This window comes from Triticum aestivum, chromosome 1B, assembly GCF_018294505.1.
Source record: "Triticum aestivum cultivar Chinese Spring chromosome 1B, IWGSC CS RefSeq v2.1, whole genome shotgun sequence".
Lineage (NCBI taxonomy): Eukaryota > Viridiplantae > Streptophyta > Magnoliopsida > Poales > Poaceae > Triticum > Triticum aestivum.
In genome coordinates this window covers 258,419,004-258,438,146 of record NC_057795.1, presented here as the reverse complement: position 1 = coordinate 258,438,146, position 19,143 = coordinate 258,419,004, and the positions used below count along the sequence as shown (strand labels likewise).

The 19,143-nt window shown below is 47.6% G+C and overlaps 1 protein-coding gene across 1 annotated transcript in view; it reads left to right on the top strand.

The window, feature by feature from the left end:
* The first annotated feature begins 3,090 nt into the window (after positions 1-3,090).
* LOC123089967 (ribosomal RNA small subunit methyltransferase I-like) overlaps positions 3,091-19,143 on the top strand; it is a 37,739-nt gene continuing 21,686 nt past the window's right edge. Inside the window, exons 1-2 of the mRNA XM_044511486.1 lie at positions 3,091-3,255; positions 3,578-3,642. Coding sequence (XP_044367421.1) covers positions 3,091-3,255; positions 3,578-3,642 — 230 coding nt within the window. The remainder of the gene's footprint in view (positions 3,256-3,577; positions 3,643-19,143) is intronic.

Sequence of the window (19,143 nt, the reverse complement as noted above, 5' to 3'; positions counted from 1 at the left end):
ACGATGTGCTCGGGGACGTCCTGTCGGCGACGAATCAACGACGGCGGTGATCGGCTCCCGAGGTGGAAGAAGGTGGTGATGACGATGCTACAGCGCGCCCCGACTCGCTTGGCTCGGTGAAAATGACGAGGACGAAGTCGCGGAGCTTGTGGGAACGACGCATGGGCGAGGGGATGGCTGTGGCCGCGGCGGTGCTCGTCGGCGGCCTCGGGTGCATTCGGTGACGAGAGGGAGAGAGAGCAAAGGAGGGTAATGAGTTCGAAGGAGTGAGCGGAAGGGTCCAGGGGGTGCGTGGCGTCGCCCAGAGACGTCCAGGGGAGGAGGGGCAGCCAGGCAGGGACTATGTGGCCCGCGTGCGTCGGGCACACGCCCTCCTGCCTACTAGCAGGAGGTTGAAGACGGTGGCTGTGCTGGGCTGGGCCAGCTTCACTCCTGGGTCAGGTAAGCTACAGTACTGGGCCTTAGGTAAGTGCTCTGTTCCCTTTTGTTATTTTTCTATTTCCTGTTTTTCTTGAACACTTGCCACTATTTTGCAAATTCAAATGAATTCCAAACAATGCCAAATATTCTCTAACCATTTTTATGTTGCTTCATGGACTTTTCCAAAAGCACACAAAATATATCAGAGGCATTTGAAAATATATCCCATATATATTTGAGTATATTTCTAAATTCAAATAAAATAGTGATTTAAATTCAGTGCCCAAAATATTTCACAAAAATGTTCACTGTTTTTGGTTTGGTCTCAAAGCCTTGCCAAAATTATCAAACATCGATGAAGGCATTTTGGGTTCACTGAATGAGATTTTAGGGTTATTTGCCCTTTATTAGAATTGTTTTTGAGGCTTTGAAAATTCCTCAATTCAAGTTTCTTTAAATTAAACATGATGCAACAACCAAGCTAGTCCTAGTGCAAGGTAAAGCTAGGGATGTGAGAGTTCCAAACTTGTCGAGCAGATGACCCAGGCGCCATGATCATGCCGAACAGCTCAAGAGAGATGGACCCGTAGATCCAGTTGAGGACGGTGAAGTCGTCACGGCCCAAGTCAGAGGTGGGCGAGGTGTCGGATGGCGAGGCACCGTCCCAGCCGAGCACGTGAGCAGTGAGGCCATAATGACCGAGGGCGGCGAGGAAGAGCTCACGCCATTGAGCATAGTTGGAACCTTTGATGTCCAAGGTGATTGGGACGTAGGTTTTGATTGAGTGGACAAAGGTGGATGGTGCAGGATGGGATGATTCGGTGTTGGGTTTGGGCTTGTCCATGTTGGATTTGCCTTTTTCGTCGGCTTGACGAGCGAGTTCGCCTCCCCCCCCCCCCCCCCGCTGGGTGAGAGCAGCCTCTCGTTGCTGCAACTGTGCCTCGAGAGCTTTGAGCTCTTCTGGTGTCATGGTGGAGGGAGAGGCTTGCTGGGGTTGTGGAAAAGAAGAAGAAGAGCGATTTGCTGAGGTTCGAGAGGAAGAGGATCGACCGGTATCTAATACCATGTAAATCGATCTGAATTGGGGCTGCTGGATTGCGCGCCTCCTCATCTCATTGCACAGTTAATTGTCGGAATGCAGGACTCTCCAACACCTACAACCAAGTTCGGGTAGCTCGGGAGGAGGAAAGACAAAGAAAGTCACGACAACGGTGGCACCGTAGGACTGGAGAAACCCTAGTCGGGCGACGCCGCTAGAGTTGTAATGTTGTACAGTAGTATTTATTTAATGAAAGCTGCTTTTGGGTCCTTTGCGAGTCGTCTCCTGTTAAAAAAAGCAGGCACTTAGGTGGCGTTTGGTTTGGTAGGTATCCCAAGGCTGGTTAGGGATAGCCACTTGAAAAGCGGCTACCAGTCGTTTGGTTGAAACACAAGCGTGGATATGGGCAGTCAAGATAGAATATGCTTCCAAAACCTGGCTGAACACATCCAATCTGGCAGATATACTCAGCCACCCGACGCGCGCGTAGCCGAATCGTTCTCCGCCTATGTCTTTCGCTCGCTCCCGATCTATTTTTCCCATCTCATCTCAATCCTTGACCTCGTACTGCGGGGCAGGTCGTGCGCGATGGCGGCGGCGCATCAAGGGCGAAAGCGGTGGCGACGCTCTCCCTTCCCCTTCCTTTGATCTCCTATGTCTATGCTGAAGCTCGGCGGCTCTGCCCACGTGAGCAAGGGCGGCATGGAGATGGTGAAGTGCGGTCGCTGGGAACGACGAGCAGCAGTGCTAATTCGCATGAGAGATGATGGCCGTCGGCCGTGCTAATTCGGCTGCATGTTCTGGAGTTTGATGCGGCAGTGTAATCCAGGATTTTTTGTAAGGATGCATGTTCTGGAGATTGATGTGTTGATGTGTTGGATCTTCACGCTTTGCAACCTCGCACGTGCTAAACTCATATGTGTATAGATTCACATATGTGAGTGACTTTGATATTTCTCTCACAAATCCGTGCATATATGTGTGGTATAATTGATGTACACATGTGTGTATATAGTTTATTTTCTTGATACATATTTGCCCAATTATAGACAATCCATCCACATCTTATCTATGCAACCAAACAAAAAATCCTGGCTATCTTACACCTCCCATCCTTACAATCAAACAGAAAAATTGGTTATCCCCAACCACGTGGTTGTGGATATCCTTAGGCCTCCTTTGGTTTAGAGGAATCTTGTAGGAATTTCATAGGATAGAATTTCTATAGGAAAAATTCCTTTAGAGCCTTTTGGTTTATTGGAATAGAATCCTATTTATATGGAGGAATTCTTCCTATCCTCCACATTTCATAGAAAAATAAACATTAGCCTAGACTCAATGAAAAAAATCCTATGATGTGAATCAAAGGGCATCTCCTTTTCTATTCCTACTCATAGGATTTGAGATACATGTCATCTCATTTTCTATGACTTTCCTATTCCTACGATTTTCCTACCCTATGAACCAAAGAAGGCCTTAGCCAATCCCTCGCCGCACTCAAACCAAACGCCACCATAGATCGTCTTGATCGGATCCCACGGGGGACGCCAAACCATACACCTATTTCATTTTTCTCTTTTTGTCAAAACTATAGACTTATCTCGACAACTCTCCCCGCGTCGCCGCCGCCAATGGCGGCTCTGCTCCGCCTCCAGGCCCTCTTCTCCCTTACGCTGGCTACTCCCCGCCGTCTCCCATCCCATCTCCGCTGTGCCGTAGCAGTTGCGTCTCCGCTCCCTCGCCGCCTCCCTGCCTCCGCCTCGAACGGCTCGCCGGAGCAGCGGGCCTCGGAAACGGTAGTCCTCTCTCCCGTTTGACACTGCTTCTGCTTAATTATTTGAGCCACTGGTCACTGATGATCTATGGAATGTGATGGTTTTGCACATTGGGGGTTCTGAGTGCAGTACTGCAGCTTAAACGGAAAGAAAGTTTTTATTTTACCTTTTTTGTATTGGTACTTTGTAGTTTCAGAATATACTGTGTATTAGTAATCAGTTTCGCTAAAGCATATCTAGATATGCTTCAATTTCCCCTTCAAAGCTTGATTTTTGTTGTATCCCAATCGGAAATGGCATGTTTATTGACTTACCTCTGATGTTGCTCCAATTTGATATGCAGGATTTAGAGTCGGGGTTGTATCTAGTGGCGACACCCATTGGGAACCTCGAGGATATCACCTTGAGGTATATTATTTACTTAGCTGTTATATGGTACCCCCTCCGTTCCAAAATAGATGACCCAACTTTAGTATCAGGTGAGTACTAACGGTTAGGCTAATCGAAGTGAAAAGTGGTAGACTGTTTTTTTAGCACACATGGGAACAAACTTCAGACATTTTTTTTTTGCAACATCTATGAAGTTTAATTTGTGTTTTGACAAAAGAGAAAGTGGAGCGATGAGGCAACTATTTATTCAAATTCCATAGGGCTCCATAGCCCTTAGTATATCATACATCAGTCGGCTTTTTCAAGCCTCTTAAACTTCTACTATGATAGTGGTTGCAGAGACCTTAGTAGCACCCCAAGTTCTGGGTTCGACTCCTGGTGGGAGAGGATTTAAACAGGTCTGGGTAAATTTTTCTGAAATAAAGGGCTGTGGGGCTGTTGCCCTACAGTAATTACTCCACAACAACAACAACAACAACAACAACAACAACAACAAAGCCTTTAGTCCCAAAGAAGTTGAGGTAGGCTAGAGCTGAAACCCATAAGAATCTCGCAACCAACTCATGGTTCTAGCACATGGGTAACAAGCTTCTATGCACCCATGTCCATGGCTAGTTCTCTGGTGATATCCCAGTCCTTCAGATGTCTCTTTACGGATTCCTCCCATGTCAAGTTCGGTCTACCCCGACCTCTCTTGACATTATCAGCGCCCTTTAGCTGTCCGCTATGCACTAGATCTTTTGGAGGCCTGCGCTGAATATGCCCAAATCATCTTAGACGATGTTGGGCAAGCTTCTCTTCAATTGGTGCTACCCCAACTCTATCTCGTATATCATTATTCCGGACCCTTCCTTGTGTGACCACACATCCATCTCAACATGCGCATCTCCGCCACGCCTAACTGTTGAACATGTCGCCTTTTAGTTGGTCAACACTCAACACCATACAACATTGCGTGCCGAATCGCCGTCCTATAGAAACTGCCTTTTAGCTTTTGTGGCATTCTCTTGTCATAGAGAACGCCAGAAGCTTGGCGCCACTTCATCCATCTGGCTTTGACTCGATGGTTCACATCTTCATCAATATCTCCATCCTTCTGCAGCATTGACCTCAAATATCGAAAGGTGTCCTTTTGAGGCACCACCTGCCCATCAAGGCTAACCTCCTCCTCCTCGTGTCTAGTAGTATTGAAACCGCACCTCATGTAATCGGTTTTAGCTCTACTAAGTCTAAACCTTTTGATTCCAAGGTTTGTCTCCATAGCTCTAACTTCCTATTAACCCCCGTCCAACTATCGTCGACTAGCACCACATCATCCGCGAAGAGCATACACCATGGGGTATCTCCTTGTATGTCCCTTGTGACCTCATCCATCACCAAAGCAAAGAGATAAGGGCTCAAAGCTGACCCTTGGTGCAGTCCTATTTTAATCGGGAAGTCATCAGTGTCACCATCACTTGTCCGAACACTTGTCACGACATTATCGTACGTGTCCTTGATGAGGGTAACATACTTTGTTGGGACTTTGTGTTTCTCCAAGGCCCACCACATGACGTTCCACGGTATCTTATCGTAGGCCTTCTCCAAGTCAATGAGCACCATATGCAGGTCCTTCTTTTGCTCCCTGTATCTCTCCATAAGTTGTCGTACCAAGAAAATAACTTCCATGGTCGACCTCCCAGGCATGAAACCAAACTGATTTTTGGCCACGCTTGTCATTCTTCTTAAGCGATGCTCAATGACTCTCCCATAGCTTCATCGTATGGCTCATCAGCTTAATTCCATGGTAATTAGTACAATCCGAACATCCCCCTTGTTCTTGAAGATTGGTACTAATATACTCCGTCTCCATTCTTCTGGCATCTTGTTTGCCCGAAAAATGAGGTTGAAAAGCTTAGTTAGCCATACTATCGCTATGTCTCCGAGTGATGAGGACATCAATACCATTGTTACACCCACAGCCCCTACTGCTACATATACGGGACCAATTACTAGAGCTCGCGCACGCCAATTAAATTATCAGGTACTTTCGTTTCTTGGTAATGATTCTAATGTTCATGAGAATATGATGCTGCCTAAATTGGATACATTTGTTTTGCTTACAAATGAAGGGCCTAGCTTGGAGAAGGATGAACATTGGAGCAAGAACAAGCATGGAGATGATGCCATGCGCAAGGGGAACAAGAACGGAGTTACAAGTGATGATTTCAGGACTTTTAAGCCACCATAATGGGTGCATGAAGCCTTGGACGAAATATACAAGATGCCACTTCATAAATTTCGTCCCGAGGCTATTATAGGTGCTGGCCATGCCCATGTAATTTCGAAATACATAGGTATAGGCTATTTTTAGAGTCCGTATGTGTGGGGAAACAAGAGATAGGATTGATTTCGGACCCCTCCACCAAGGGCCACGAAATTCCCCCTCTCTTCCTCCATATATACAGCCCTTAGGGCACCGTTTAGACTTTGGGTTTTGTTTAGATTAAAAGTTCGCCATAGCTGCAACTTCGCGTACTTCGTTTGTGTTCAACGACCAGACAAAGGCGTCACAGAACCCCACCTTGATCAATAAAGCTTTCATCTTATATTCGCAATATCCAGATTGCAATCTTAGTTTCTTGCTTGTTCTTCGTTTGCTCGCAGGAAACAGACCCTCGTGGTCAGGTTGATCATGCTCCGGCGTGGTCAATAACCTCTCGGAGTTGGTTTAGCGTTTGCTAAGGCGCGACGTCCTCGCACGTTCGTAGTCGGATCGTCAAAGACGACTTCCACCAAAGCGATATCCATCATCTCATCGAAAGACGGGACACCTTTGCCTCTATCAAGTGGTATCAGATTTCCAGGTTGCTCGGTGAAATTTTACAGTTTTTCGTAGTTTAGATCGAGTCTGTTCTTCATACCTATAGTCCACGAAAAAGCCAAAAAAAATTAGGGTTAGTTCATCCCATCCGATCCAATCTGAGCCTTGCATAATCTTTTCTGTATTTGCTTTGTTGAATTTGCGGTTGCATCGTCGTGTCCAGTTGCTGGTCTTAGCGTCTAGTCTTTTAGAGTTTTGAGTTCTATTCACAGGTTGTCACGTCGCCGCTGCCATATATCACCACCGCATCATCATCGTTGATGTTGCCATATACCACCACCACTTGTTCGTAGTCTGTAGGATCATATTCTTGTGTGTTTCTATTGCTGCTAACCATGCCAGGATCACAAGCCGACGAGATTGACTGGGAGAATTTATCGAACAAGGAGCTTCATGATAAGTTTCAGCAAATGATGACTGAACAGGTGCAAGATGTGCTGAACAATTTTGAAGAGGCCATGGAGAAGATCACTGGCCTTGAGAAGATGTTCGAAACAAAGCTCGATAACAAGTTTAATTAATTGCTCGCGCGTCTTCCACCACCACTACCCGCTGCACCTAACGCACCTCTCCAACAACAACAACAACGACTACCTCCACGTCGCGAAACAGACCTCCGCCGAGCAAGTCGTGTTCCTCTTGCGTTTGGCCAAACTGTTGGTGCTGCTGTTGATACTTCTGTGGCTCCTGCTGCTGATGCGGAGGAGGATGATTATGTGGGAGATTATGAGGATGAGGTTGATCAAAATCAGCACTACGTGCAGCCACCTGTACCACCACCAGGAGGTCGACCTCAGGTATATATTCGTAATGGTAGGCCTGCACTACCACCTCAGGTACGAGATGATGTCCATATTCCTAAACTGAAATTGAATATTCCACCATTTGAGGGTAGATATGTTCCTGATATATATCTTACTTGGGAGTTAGAAACTGAACAACGATTTACATGTTTACAATATCCCGAGGAGAGACGAGTTGCTGCTGCTGTTTGTGCTTTCACTAGTTTTGCATGTGTATGGTGGTCTGAACATTGTAGATTATATCCTATTCCAACTACTTGGGCTGCTTTGAAAACTGCTATGCGTACGCGTTGGGTTCCACCATATTATCAACGTGAATTGCTTCAAAAATTGCAGCATTTAAGACAAGGGAAAAATTCTGTAGAAGAATATTATCAGGAATTACAAACTGGCATGATTAGATGTGGTATTGTTGAGGAGAATGAAGCTATGCTTGCACGTTTTCTGGGTGGATTAAATAGAGAGATTCAGACCATTCTAGACTATAAGGAGTATACTAATATCACTCGTTTATTCCATCTTGCTTGTAAAGCTGAACGTGAAGTGCAGGATCGACAAGCATTGGGGCGAACTAACTTTTCTGCAGGCCGACCTTCATCATGGACACCACGTGCATCTTCTACTTCAACTGCACCAGCACCTCCATCCGGTGCCACCTCCAGCCGTGATACAAGAAAACAGGCACAACCACCATTATCTGCCAAGAGCGCACCTGCGGGGCCTGCACAACGTTCTTCTTCTTCCATGGCATCAATAGGGCACACAAGTGATATTATTTGTCGTCATTGTAAGGGAGGAGGTCATTATGCGAGAGAATACAAATCTCCGCGTGTGATGATTGCTACCGCGGATGGTGGATATGAGTCCGCTAGTGACTATGATGAGGAGACATTGGCTCTTATTACACGTGAAGAACATGGTGGAGATGATTCTGATCATGAGACGCAATACATGGCTCCTGAAGACGCTGACAGGTATGAATGTTTAGTTGCTCAACGTGTTTTGAGTGTGCAGATCACACAAGCTGAGCAAAATCAGAGGCACAATTTGTTCCATACCAAGGGAGTTGTGAAGGAACGTTCTGTGCGCGTCATCATAGACGGAGGGAGCTGCAACAACTTGGCTAGCATGGAGATGGTGGAGAAGCTTTCTCTCACCACAAGACCACATCCACATCCTTACTACATCCAATGGTTCAACAACAACGGCAAGGTTAAGGTAACACGTACTGTTCGTGTGCATTTTAGTATCTCTACATATGCTGATTATGTTGATTGTAATGTGGTACCTATGCAAGCATGTTCCTTATTACTTGGTAGACCATGGCAATTTGATAAAAATTCTGTACACCATGGTAGAAACAATCACTATACTCTTGTTCATAAGGATAAAAATATTACTTTGCTTCCTATGACTCCTGATTCCATTTTGGAAGATGATATTAATAGAGCTAATAAAGCAAAACAGGAGACGAATAAGAGTGAAAATCAGATTGTGGCAAAAGAATTTGAGCAACAAATGAAGCCTAATAATAAACCATCTAGTGTTGCTTCTGAAATTAAATTGAAAAGTGCATGTTTATTTGCCACCAAATCTGATATTGATGAGCTAGATTTCAGCAAATCTATTTGCTATGCTTTTGTGTGCAAAGAGGCATTATTTTCATTCAAGGACGTGCCTTCCTCTTTGCCTCCTGCTGTCACTAACATTTTGCAGGAGTTCGCTGACGTCTTTCCACAAGACGTGCCACCGGGATTACCGCCTATTCGAGGGATTGAGCATCAGATTGACTTAATTCCCGGTGCTTCACTGCCAAACCGTGCACCATACCGTACCAATCCAGAGGAGACGAAGGAGATTATGCGTCAAGTACAAGAGCTTCTCGACAAAGGTTATATATGCGAATCCCTTAGTCCTTGTGCTGTTCCTATTATTCTAGTGCCGAAAAAGGATGGTACATCACGTATGTGTGTTGATTGTAGAGGCATTAATAATATTACTATTCGTTATCGTCATCCTATTCCTAGGCTAGATGATATGCTTGATGAATTGAGTGGCTCTACAATATTCTCCAAAGTTGATTTGCGTAGTGGATACCATCAAATTCGTATGAAATTGGGAGATGAATGGAAAACAGCATTCAAAACTAAGTTTGGATTATATGAGTGGTTAGTCATGCCTTTTGGGTTAACTAATGCACCTAGTACTTTCATGAGATTAATGAACGAAGTTTTACGTGCTTTCATTGGACGATTTGTGGTAGTTTACTTTGATGACATATTGATTTATAGCAGATCTTTGGAAGAACATTTGGAACATTTACGTGCTGTTTTTATTGCTCTACGTGATGCACGTTTGTTTGGTAACCTTGGGAAGTGCACCTTTTGCATCGACCGAGTATCTTTTCTTGGCTATGTTGTTACTCCACAGGGAATTGAAGTTGATAAAGCCAAGATTGAAGCTATTGAGAGTTGGCCGCAACCCAAAACGGTCACACAAGTGAGGAGTTTTCTTGGCCTCGCTGGATTCTATAGGCGTTTTGTGAGAGATTTCAGCACCATTGCTACACCTCTCAATGAGCTTACAAAGAAAGATGTGCCTTTTCTTTGGGGTACCGGACAGGAAGAAGCCTTCTCGGTATTGAAAGATAAGTTGACACATGCTCCTTTACTCCAACTTCCTGATTTTAATAAGACTTTTGAGCTTGAATGTGATGCTAGTGGAATTGGATTAGGCGGTGTGTTATTACAAGATGGCAAACCTGTTGCATACTTTTCTGAAAAATTGAGTGGGCCTAGTCTGAATTATTCTACTTATGATAAAGAATTATATGCTCTTGTTCGGACTTTAGAAACATGGCAACATTATTTATGGCCCAAAGAATTTGTTATACATTCTGATCATGAATCTGTGAAACACATTAAAAGTCAAGCTAAACTGAATCGTAGACATGCTAAATGGGTTGAATTCATTGAGACTTTTCCTTATGTCATTAAACACAAGAAGGGAAAAGAAAATGTTATTGCGGATGCATTGTCTCGCCGCTATACTATGCTTTCACAACTTGACTTCAAAATATTTGGTTTGGAGACCATCAAAGATCAATATGTGCATGATGCTGATTTTAAAGATGTAATGCAGAATTGTAAAGAAGGAAGAATGTGGAACAAGTTCGTCGTTAACGATGCATTTGTGTTTCGTGCTAACAAGCTATGCATTCCAGCTAGCTCCGTTCGTCTTTTGTTGTTGCAGGAGGCGCATGGAGGAGGATTAATGGGACACTTTGGCGTGAAGAAGACGGAGGACGTACTTGTTACACATTTCTTTTGGCCAAAGATGAGACGGTATGTTGAGCGTTTTATTGCTCGATGCACTACATGTCAAAAAGCTAAGTCACGACTCAATCCTCATGGTTTATATATGCCTTTGCCTGTACCTAGTGTTCCTTGGGAGGATATATCTATGGACTTTGTTTTAGGTTTACCTCGAACAAAGAAGGGGAGGGATAGCATATTTGTTGTCGTGGATAGATTCTCGAAAATGGCACACTTTATACCATGTCATAAAAGCGATGATGCTGTTAATGTTGCTGATTTGTTCTTTCGTGAAATTATTCGCTTGCATGGTGTGCCAAATACTATTGTTTCAGATCGTGATACTAAATTTCTTAGCCACTTTTGGAGATGTTTATGGGCTAAGTTGGGGACTAAACTCTACTTGTCAGGACCCCGACTCAATGCCACATCGATCTAGCATGTAACACCTCATATCACTTTGCGGCCTCACGCACGATATTCCCACGGGTGTCGCCTTACCTTTGCCCGGGACCGTTTGCGCCTTTTGGCACACGTATATGACAGTGTTGCTAGCATCCATATGATAAGGAGCCCAGCTGACATGGCTAGTCGTAAACCCAAAGTGGCACAGACTTACAGGGACAGGCATCCATGACCCAGCATCGAACGTGTCGGTCATCAGCAAGTGGGTCCAGGCTGTAGCACTGGGCTAGCAGGACTCCGGTAAACCGGGTTGTAGCGGGCTAACAGGGCTCCGGTACTCAATGCGTGACATTTCCCCGAGGGGACAGACACAGGAACGAAGAAGGACACATGCCGGCCAGCCTAAGTGTTCCGGAGCAGTAGCAAGCTACCATGGCACACTGGAAACACTAGGAGACATTTCCCGGTAAGAGAGGCTACTAAGGATAAACAACTAGATAGTCAGATCCCACACATACCAAGCATTTCAATAACATACACACAATATGCTCGATATGTGCAAATACAACATGGCATCACAACATGACTCTACGACTCAGGTAATATATTCAATAGGCTCCGAGGAGCGAGATATTACAAACATGGGTCTCATGACCCAACATTCAGAGCATACAAATCAAGGTACAGGCGGAAGCTATCATGTCTGAGTACAGACATCTATAAATGAAAAAGGCTGAGAAGCCTGACTATCTACCAGATCCTGCCGAGGCATAAGATCGTAGCTGAGGTAACAAGCTAAACGTCGAAGTCCACGAGGTACTACTAGCGAGACTGAAGTCTCTCTGCAAAAACATAAATTAAGCAACGTGAGTACAAATGTACCCAGCAAGACTTACATCAGAACTAACTACATATGCATCATTATCAACAAAGGGGGTGGTGGAGTTTAACTACAGCAAGCCAGCTTTGACTCGGTGGCTATCCTGAACTACGACTGCAAGCAACTCTTTTGAGGTGGCGCACACGAGTCCACATATTCACCATATCAATACACCACTATGGATTCGCTCCCGTCTCCCTACGAGAATGCCATTCATAGCACTCACGCTTATCTTGCGCATTTTAAAGTATCCACTTTCACTTGTCTATGAACTGTACAGGCAACCCAGAAGTCCTTTTCCGCGGACACGGCTATTCGAATAGATAATGTTAACCCTGCAGGGGTGTACTTCTTCATACATGTTTCCACCACTTAGCGTCTGCACACGACATGTGCTCGGCAGACTTCAAGCGAAAGCCGACGTGGGTGTAGACCACGACCTACCTAAACACTCGAGTCTCTAGTCCAGGTTTATCGCCTATTCGGGTTCCATCCATGAGGAGATCCGGCCGGAGTTTCGCTCACAGCCCCAAACGATGTGTGCAGGATTCCGTGACACCAAACGGGCGCCCGGTATACCCGGCCACGTGCCTACCGCATCACAGCCCACCCCTCCGGTCAGCACTGCCCACGGCCTCCAGCATACTACAAACACCAGAAACTACTTGCAACTCCTGGACAGAGGACTTGGGTGAATAAGAAGTCGAGCGGGGTCATATTTCAGGGCCCAATGTATGGTAGTAGCTGAATCATGGATCACAAACACAGAACTCAGTTCCTAAGGACGGCTTCAATGAGACAACCCACCATGTACTCCTACATGGCCTCTCACCGTTACCTTTTACCAAATCGTGTTCACACACTTAGCTCACACACAGTAGGACATGTTCACACACCTCTGATTCATCGCCGATGAATCAGACCTGACTCAACTCTAAGCAGTAGCAGGCATGACAAACAAACATGAATGAGTAGGCACAACAGGGCTCAAACAACTCCTACTCATACTAGTGGGTTTCATCTATTTACTGTGGCAATGACAGGTCATGCAGAGGATAAAGGGGTTCAGCTACCGCAGCAAGTAACAAATGACTCGTTGTTGTCCTAATGCAGTAAAAGAGAGCAGGGCGAGAGAGTAGGATTGTATCGGAATGAACAAGGGGGTTTTGCTTGCCTGGCACTTCTGAAGGTAATATAGCTCTTCATCGGTGTCATCGATCACATCGCCGGTACACGTCTATCGAGAGGGGACAATTACCGGCAAACAAGGAAGAACACAATCAATGCAATGCGACAATATGATGCATGAATGTGACATGGCAATATGATGTGATTTGTGCTGATGCAACTAAACCAGATTAAATGAAGTTGGTTTGAATCCAAGATTCAAATTCAAACTCCACATGTGGTTATTTAAATGCCATTTATATGATTTGTGCTAAACAGCAGCTATAAGTTGTTCTAACATGCATGAAAATATTACAGATGGATAGATTGGATTTTTCTGATCATTTTTCATATATAAATTATTTAATTTGGAGTTACGGTTAATTTTCTGTGATTTATTGAAGTTTTAGCTATTTCTGGAATTTTCCTGATTATTTATAAAATAAACTAAATTCCAGAAAAGGAATATTGCGTCAGCATGGCGTCATGCTGACCTCAGCAGAGTCAACAGGGGCTGGTCCGGGTCAAACTTGACCAGGGGGCCCACTGGTCAGTGACACACCGCTGGCATAAGTCACTGACGTGTGGGGCCGGTCAAAGGCCACGTCAGCGAGGTCAACGCCGACGCGTGGGGCCACTGTGATTAATTTTAAACTAAACAGGAGTTAAGCTGTGATTAATTAGGGGCGTGGGGCCCATGAGTCAGTGGCCTAGGGGGTTGGTTAGTGAGGGGGGGTTAGCCGCTAACGACGGCCACGTCGGATTCGCCGGCGGTTGGACGACGGCGACGACCCAGAGCGGCGGTGGCTCGCCGGAGTTGCGCCAGGGACGACGGATCGACGCGCCAAGGGCACCAGGAGGTGGCCCGTGGCCGCGCGCATCCAGGGGAACCAACGGAAGGGTGCGGGGTGGACGGAGTTCGCCGGAAGCGAGGTTGTGGCGGCGGCCGGAGTTCGGGCGCCGATGAAAACGACGACACCGTGCACGGGAGGATCTACGGTTAGCACCTACGCGTTCTATGAGAGCTCACGAACCCAACGGAGGCACGCACGGGACCAAATGGCCACCGGAGCCTCGTCGGCGATGAGCTCGTGCGGCGGCGTGCTGTCGGGGGGAGAGAGGCGCGGCGGCTACGGCATGCTAGAGAGAAAACAGAGAGGGGGAGGATGATCAGGAGCTCACGTGGAGTGCAGTGGTGGCCTCGGCGTGTTCGGGGAAGCTCGGACGGCGACGGGTCGACGATGGAGATCCGCGGCGGCCGACGATGAAGACGACGATGGCGGCGACGTTGCAAGGCTTCCGGAGGGCCGTGGATCGGTGGGGAGGAAGAGAGGGTCGAGGCGGAGCTCCTGAGCTCAGCGGAAGGGCGAGGGGTGGCCGGTGGCTATGGATGCGACGGCGGCGCCCTCCGGTGGCTCTCGGTGGTGCTCCAAATCGAGAGAGGGAGAGAGCTAGAGCGAGCAGAGAGAAGGGATAGCGGTCGAGGGGGTCGAGGGCGTCTCCGTGGCGTTGCGGGAGACGTCCAGGGGGAGGAGGAGGCAGCCAGGCAGGGAGGAGGTGGCCAGGGCGCGTGGCCGCGCGCGCCGGGCGCGTGCCTGTCCTCCTGGCAGGGAGGAAGACGACAGGGGAGGCTCAGATGGGCTGGGCTGCATAGGAGCTGGGCCGGCTGGGCTACCAGGTGAGCGCCAGGTAAGATTTCTCTCCTCTCTGCTTTTCCTATTTCTGTTGTTTTTTTAATATTGTTCTGTGTTGTTTTAGTTTAGTAAAATACTAAACCATTTTATAAAATCCTGAAAATAGTTATGTGGCTAGGACTAAAATATACCAAACCACATAAAATGTTCCAGTATTATTGGACATATATTATTTATATATCAAATATATATCCAATGCAAATAGTTATTGAATTAATTCAAAGGCCCAAAATAAATGTTTCAGTCACTCCAAAAATATTGGTTTGCATTTTATTCTTGCCAATATTTTTCAAAGCTGAAAAGGAACATTTCCTTGGAAACATTTGAAGCAATTTTTAATGTTGATCATCTTTTTTTTAAATGATTTCTGAGGCTCTCCAATTCCCCAATTCAAATTTATAGAAATTTAGACATGATGCATGGATGCAATGCCACTAGTTACAAGCAAGCTCTAGGGCTGTGACAACTCACCCCCACTAAACAAAAATCTCGTCCCGAGATTCAAGCGTAGGGTAAGGTGAAGGGAGAACGCAAACTAGCACAATCTTCACGATCCAGGTTGCACTTCAACTGAACGTTGATTCGTTCACCATCATTGTCTCGAAGTCTTACTCTGAGAACTCCAACTATCATGACAACGAGGGGAAGGAAAGACCCTAAAAGAATCGTTCTTCTCGAAGGTCGAACAACTCAGGTTTAACTCACGGAATGAGACATAGCAGCATCTCTTGGGCTGAGAGACGAAGCACACCTCTAGCGGAAAGGAGTGGAACAAATGACGGAGGTTTACCAGGTAGACTACAATTCCACACTTAACAGGGTGGTAAATGGTTGTCAGCGCAGCTGTGACGCCCCCGATTCAATCGTACACTAATCATGCACGCAAATGTGTACGATCAAGATCAGGGACTCACGGGAAGATATCACAACACAACTCTAAAACATAAATAAGTCATACAAGCATCATAATACAAGCCAGGGGCCTCGAGGGCTCGAATACAAGTGCTCGATCATAGACGAGTCAGCGGAAGCAACAATATCTGAGTACAGACATAAGTTAAACAAGTTTGCCTTAAGAAGGCTAGCACAAACTGGATACAGATCGAAAGAGGCGCAGGCCTCCTGCCTGGGATCCTCCTAACTACTCCTGGTCGTCGTCAGCGGGCTGCACGTAGTAGTAGACACCTCCGGTGTAGTAGGGGTCGTCGTCGACGGTGGCGTCTGGCTCCTGGACTCCAGCATCTGGTTGCGACAACCAGAAAGAAAGGAAAGGGGGAAAAAGGGGGGAGAAAGCAACCGTGAGTACTCATCCAAAGTACTCGCAAGCAAGGAGCTACACTACATATGCATGGGTATATGTGTAAAGAGGCCATATCAGTGGACTGAACTGCAGAATGCCAGAATAAGAGGGGGATAGCTAGTCCTATCGAAGACTACGCTTCTGGCAGCCTCCGTCTTGCAGCATGTAGAAGAGAGTAGAATGAAGTCCTCCAAGTAACATCTCCATGGTAGAAGCTCCAAATATCATCTCCAGTAGCATCGCATAGCATAATCCTACCCGGCGATCCTCTCCTCGTCGCCCTGCGGAAAAGCGATCACCGGGTTGTCTGTGGAACTTGGAAGGGTGTGTTTTATTAAGTATCCGGTTCTAGTTGTCATAAGGTCAAGGTACAACTCCAAGTCGTCCTGTTACCGAAGATCACGGCTATTCGAATAGATTAACTTCCCTGCAGGGGTGCACCACATAGCCCAACACGCTCGATCCCATTTGGCCGGACACACTTTCCTGGGTCATGCCCGGCCTCGGAAGATCAACACGTCGCAGCCCCACCTAGGCAAAACAGAGAGGCCAGCACGCCGGTCTAAACCTAAGCGCACAGGGGTCTGGGCCCATCGCCCATAGCACACCTGCACGTTGCGTACGCGGCCGAAAGCGGAACTAGCCCCCTTAATACAAGAGCAGGCTTACGTTCCAATCCGGCGCGCGCCGCTCCGTCGCTGACGTCTGAAGTGCTTCGGCTGATACCACGACGCCGGGATACCCATAACTACTCCCACGTAGATGGTTAGTGCGTATAGGCTCGTAGCCAGACTCAGATCAAATACCAAGATCTCGTTAAGCGTGTTAAGTATCCGCGAATGCCGAACAAGGCCAGGCCCACCTGTCTCCTAGGTGGTCTCAACCTGCCCTGTCGCTCCGCCACAAAGTAACAGTCGGGGGCCGTCGGGAACTCAGGCCCACCTCTACCGGGATGGAGCCACCTGTCCTTTCGGCCCCCTCGTCAGAATCACTTGCGGGTACTCAATGAGCTGACCCGACTTTAGTCACCATCTGTATAGTATGTATGTATGTATAGTATATACCCGTGATCACCTCCCAAGTGATCACGGCCCGATAGTATAGCAAGGCAGACTGACAAGAATGTAGGGCCAATGATGATAAACTAGCATCCTATATTAAGCATATAGGATTGCAGGTAAGGTATCAACAGATGTAGCGACAATGTCAGGCTATGCATCAGAATAGGATTAACGAAAGCAGTAACATGCTACACTACTCTAATGCAAGCAGTATAGAGGAGAATAGGCGATATCTGGTGATCAAGGGGGGGGGGCTTGCCTGGTTGCTCAGACAAGGAGGGGTCGTCGATGACGTAGTCGAACTGGTCAGCAGCAGCGTCGGTCTCGTAGTCTACCGGAGAGAAGAGGGGGAAGAAATAATGAATACAGAGCAAACAAAGCATCACAAAATATAACAAGGCAATACGCGGTGTTCGGTGTGCCCTAACGCGGTAGTAGGTGATACCGGTGAAGGGGGGGAAAACATCCGGGAAAGTATTCCCGGTGTTTCGTGTTTTCGGGCAGAGGAGCCGGAGGGGGAAAGTTGCGGGTTCGATAGGTTAGGGGGGTGTGGCGGACGAACGGACTGCGTATCCGAATTCGTCTCGTCGTTCTGAGCAACTTTCATGTTGAAAATATTTTAATCCGAGTTACTGATTAAAAGATATGATTTTTTTAAAGATTTTATTAATTTCTGGAATTTAATTAATTATTTATTTAATTCGAAAATGAATTTATGACGTCAGCATGATGTCATCCTGACGTCAGCAGTCAACAGGGTTGACTTGGTCAACCTGACATGTGGGTCCCGTTCGTCAGTGACTGTTAACTAATTACCCTAGTTTAGTTTAATTAACAGTAGTTAATTAGGTTAATTAGCCATTAGGTTAATCTAATTATAATTAATTAACTTAATTAATTCCTTAATTAATTAATTAATTTTATTGTTATTATTATTATTTTTTTTAATTCTTTTCTTCTTCTTTTTTTTTAATCAAAACGTTCTGGGGCGGGCCCCCCTTGTCATAGGCCCCTAGGGGCCTATCGGGTTTGGGCGTGCAGGCGACGGGCGCCAGCCCGAATGGGCGCCCGCCCAGGCCAACTGGGGAACGGCGAGGCGTCGCCGGCCACTGCAACGGGCGGCCACAGCCACGGGAACTAGCCGGCGGCGACGGCAGCGTGGCGCAGGGGGGGGGCGCAAGGGCTGCTACCGACGGCGGCAGCGAGTGGACCGAGGAGCAGGGGGCACAGCCCTAGGCGGATGCGAGCGCGGGATGCTCGCGGTGACCAAGACGGCAGAGGGGTTGCGGGTATGCAGCGGAGGCAGGTGCGGTGGCCAGTGACGTCGAGCGGGGGTGGCGCGGTCGACCGGCGAGCGGGACTAGTGGATGCAGGGGGTAGGGGCACGAGGCGCGGACGCAGGACGGCACCGGCAGGCACAGACATCGCGTGTGGTGGCTGACGGTGCATGACTGGCAACGGGGAGACGTGCAGGAGCAGGCACAAAGAGGAAATAGGAGGCCACAGGCCTCACCAACGTTGCAGGGGTCCGTTCGTCGAGGCTTGGGGAAGCCGGCGTGGGGGACGAGGAGGCCTCCGGTGACGGCTGTGATGGGGTCGGGGCGGTCCGGCGAGCGATGAGGGTCGATGAAGGCCGTTGGGGAGGAGGACGGGGATGCGAGCCGGCGGATCCGACGATGAAGCTCGGTGGTGGGGCGCGGGATCTACAGGCGGCAACGGCGACATCGGCGGGGCGCGGTCGGGGTCGAGCCCCGATCCCGATCCCGGTCGAGGGGAGAGGCAGAGGGGGATCGGGGGGTGGGGGGGTTTGTGCGGTCGTGGGAGGGTGGCGGCGCCAGGAGGGGAGCGAGGGGAGAGATGGGTAGAGTGCTAGGGTTCGGTGCCCCTAGGGGGTTATAGGCCAGGGGAGGGAGTGGGCCGGCCTGGCAGGCCACTGGCTGGGCCGAGGCCCAGCTAGCCTGGGGGGTTTCTTTTTATTTCTGTTTTATTTTTTCCCCCTGTCTTTTCTGTTTGTTTTTATTTATTTAATACT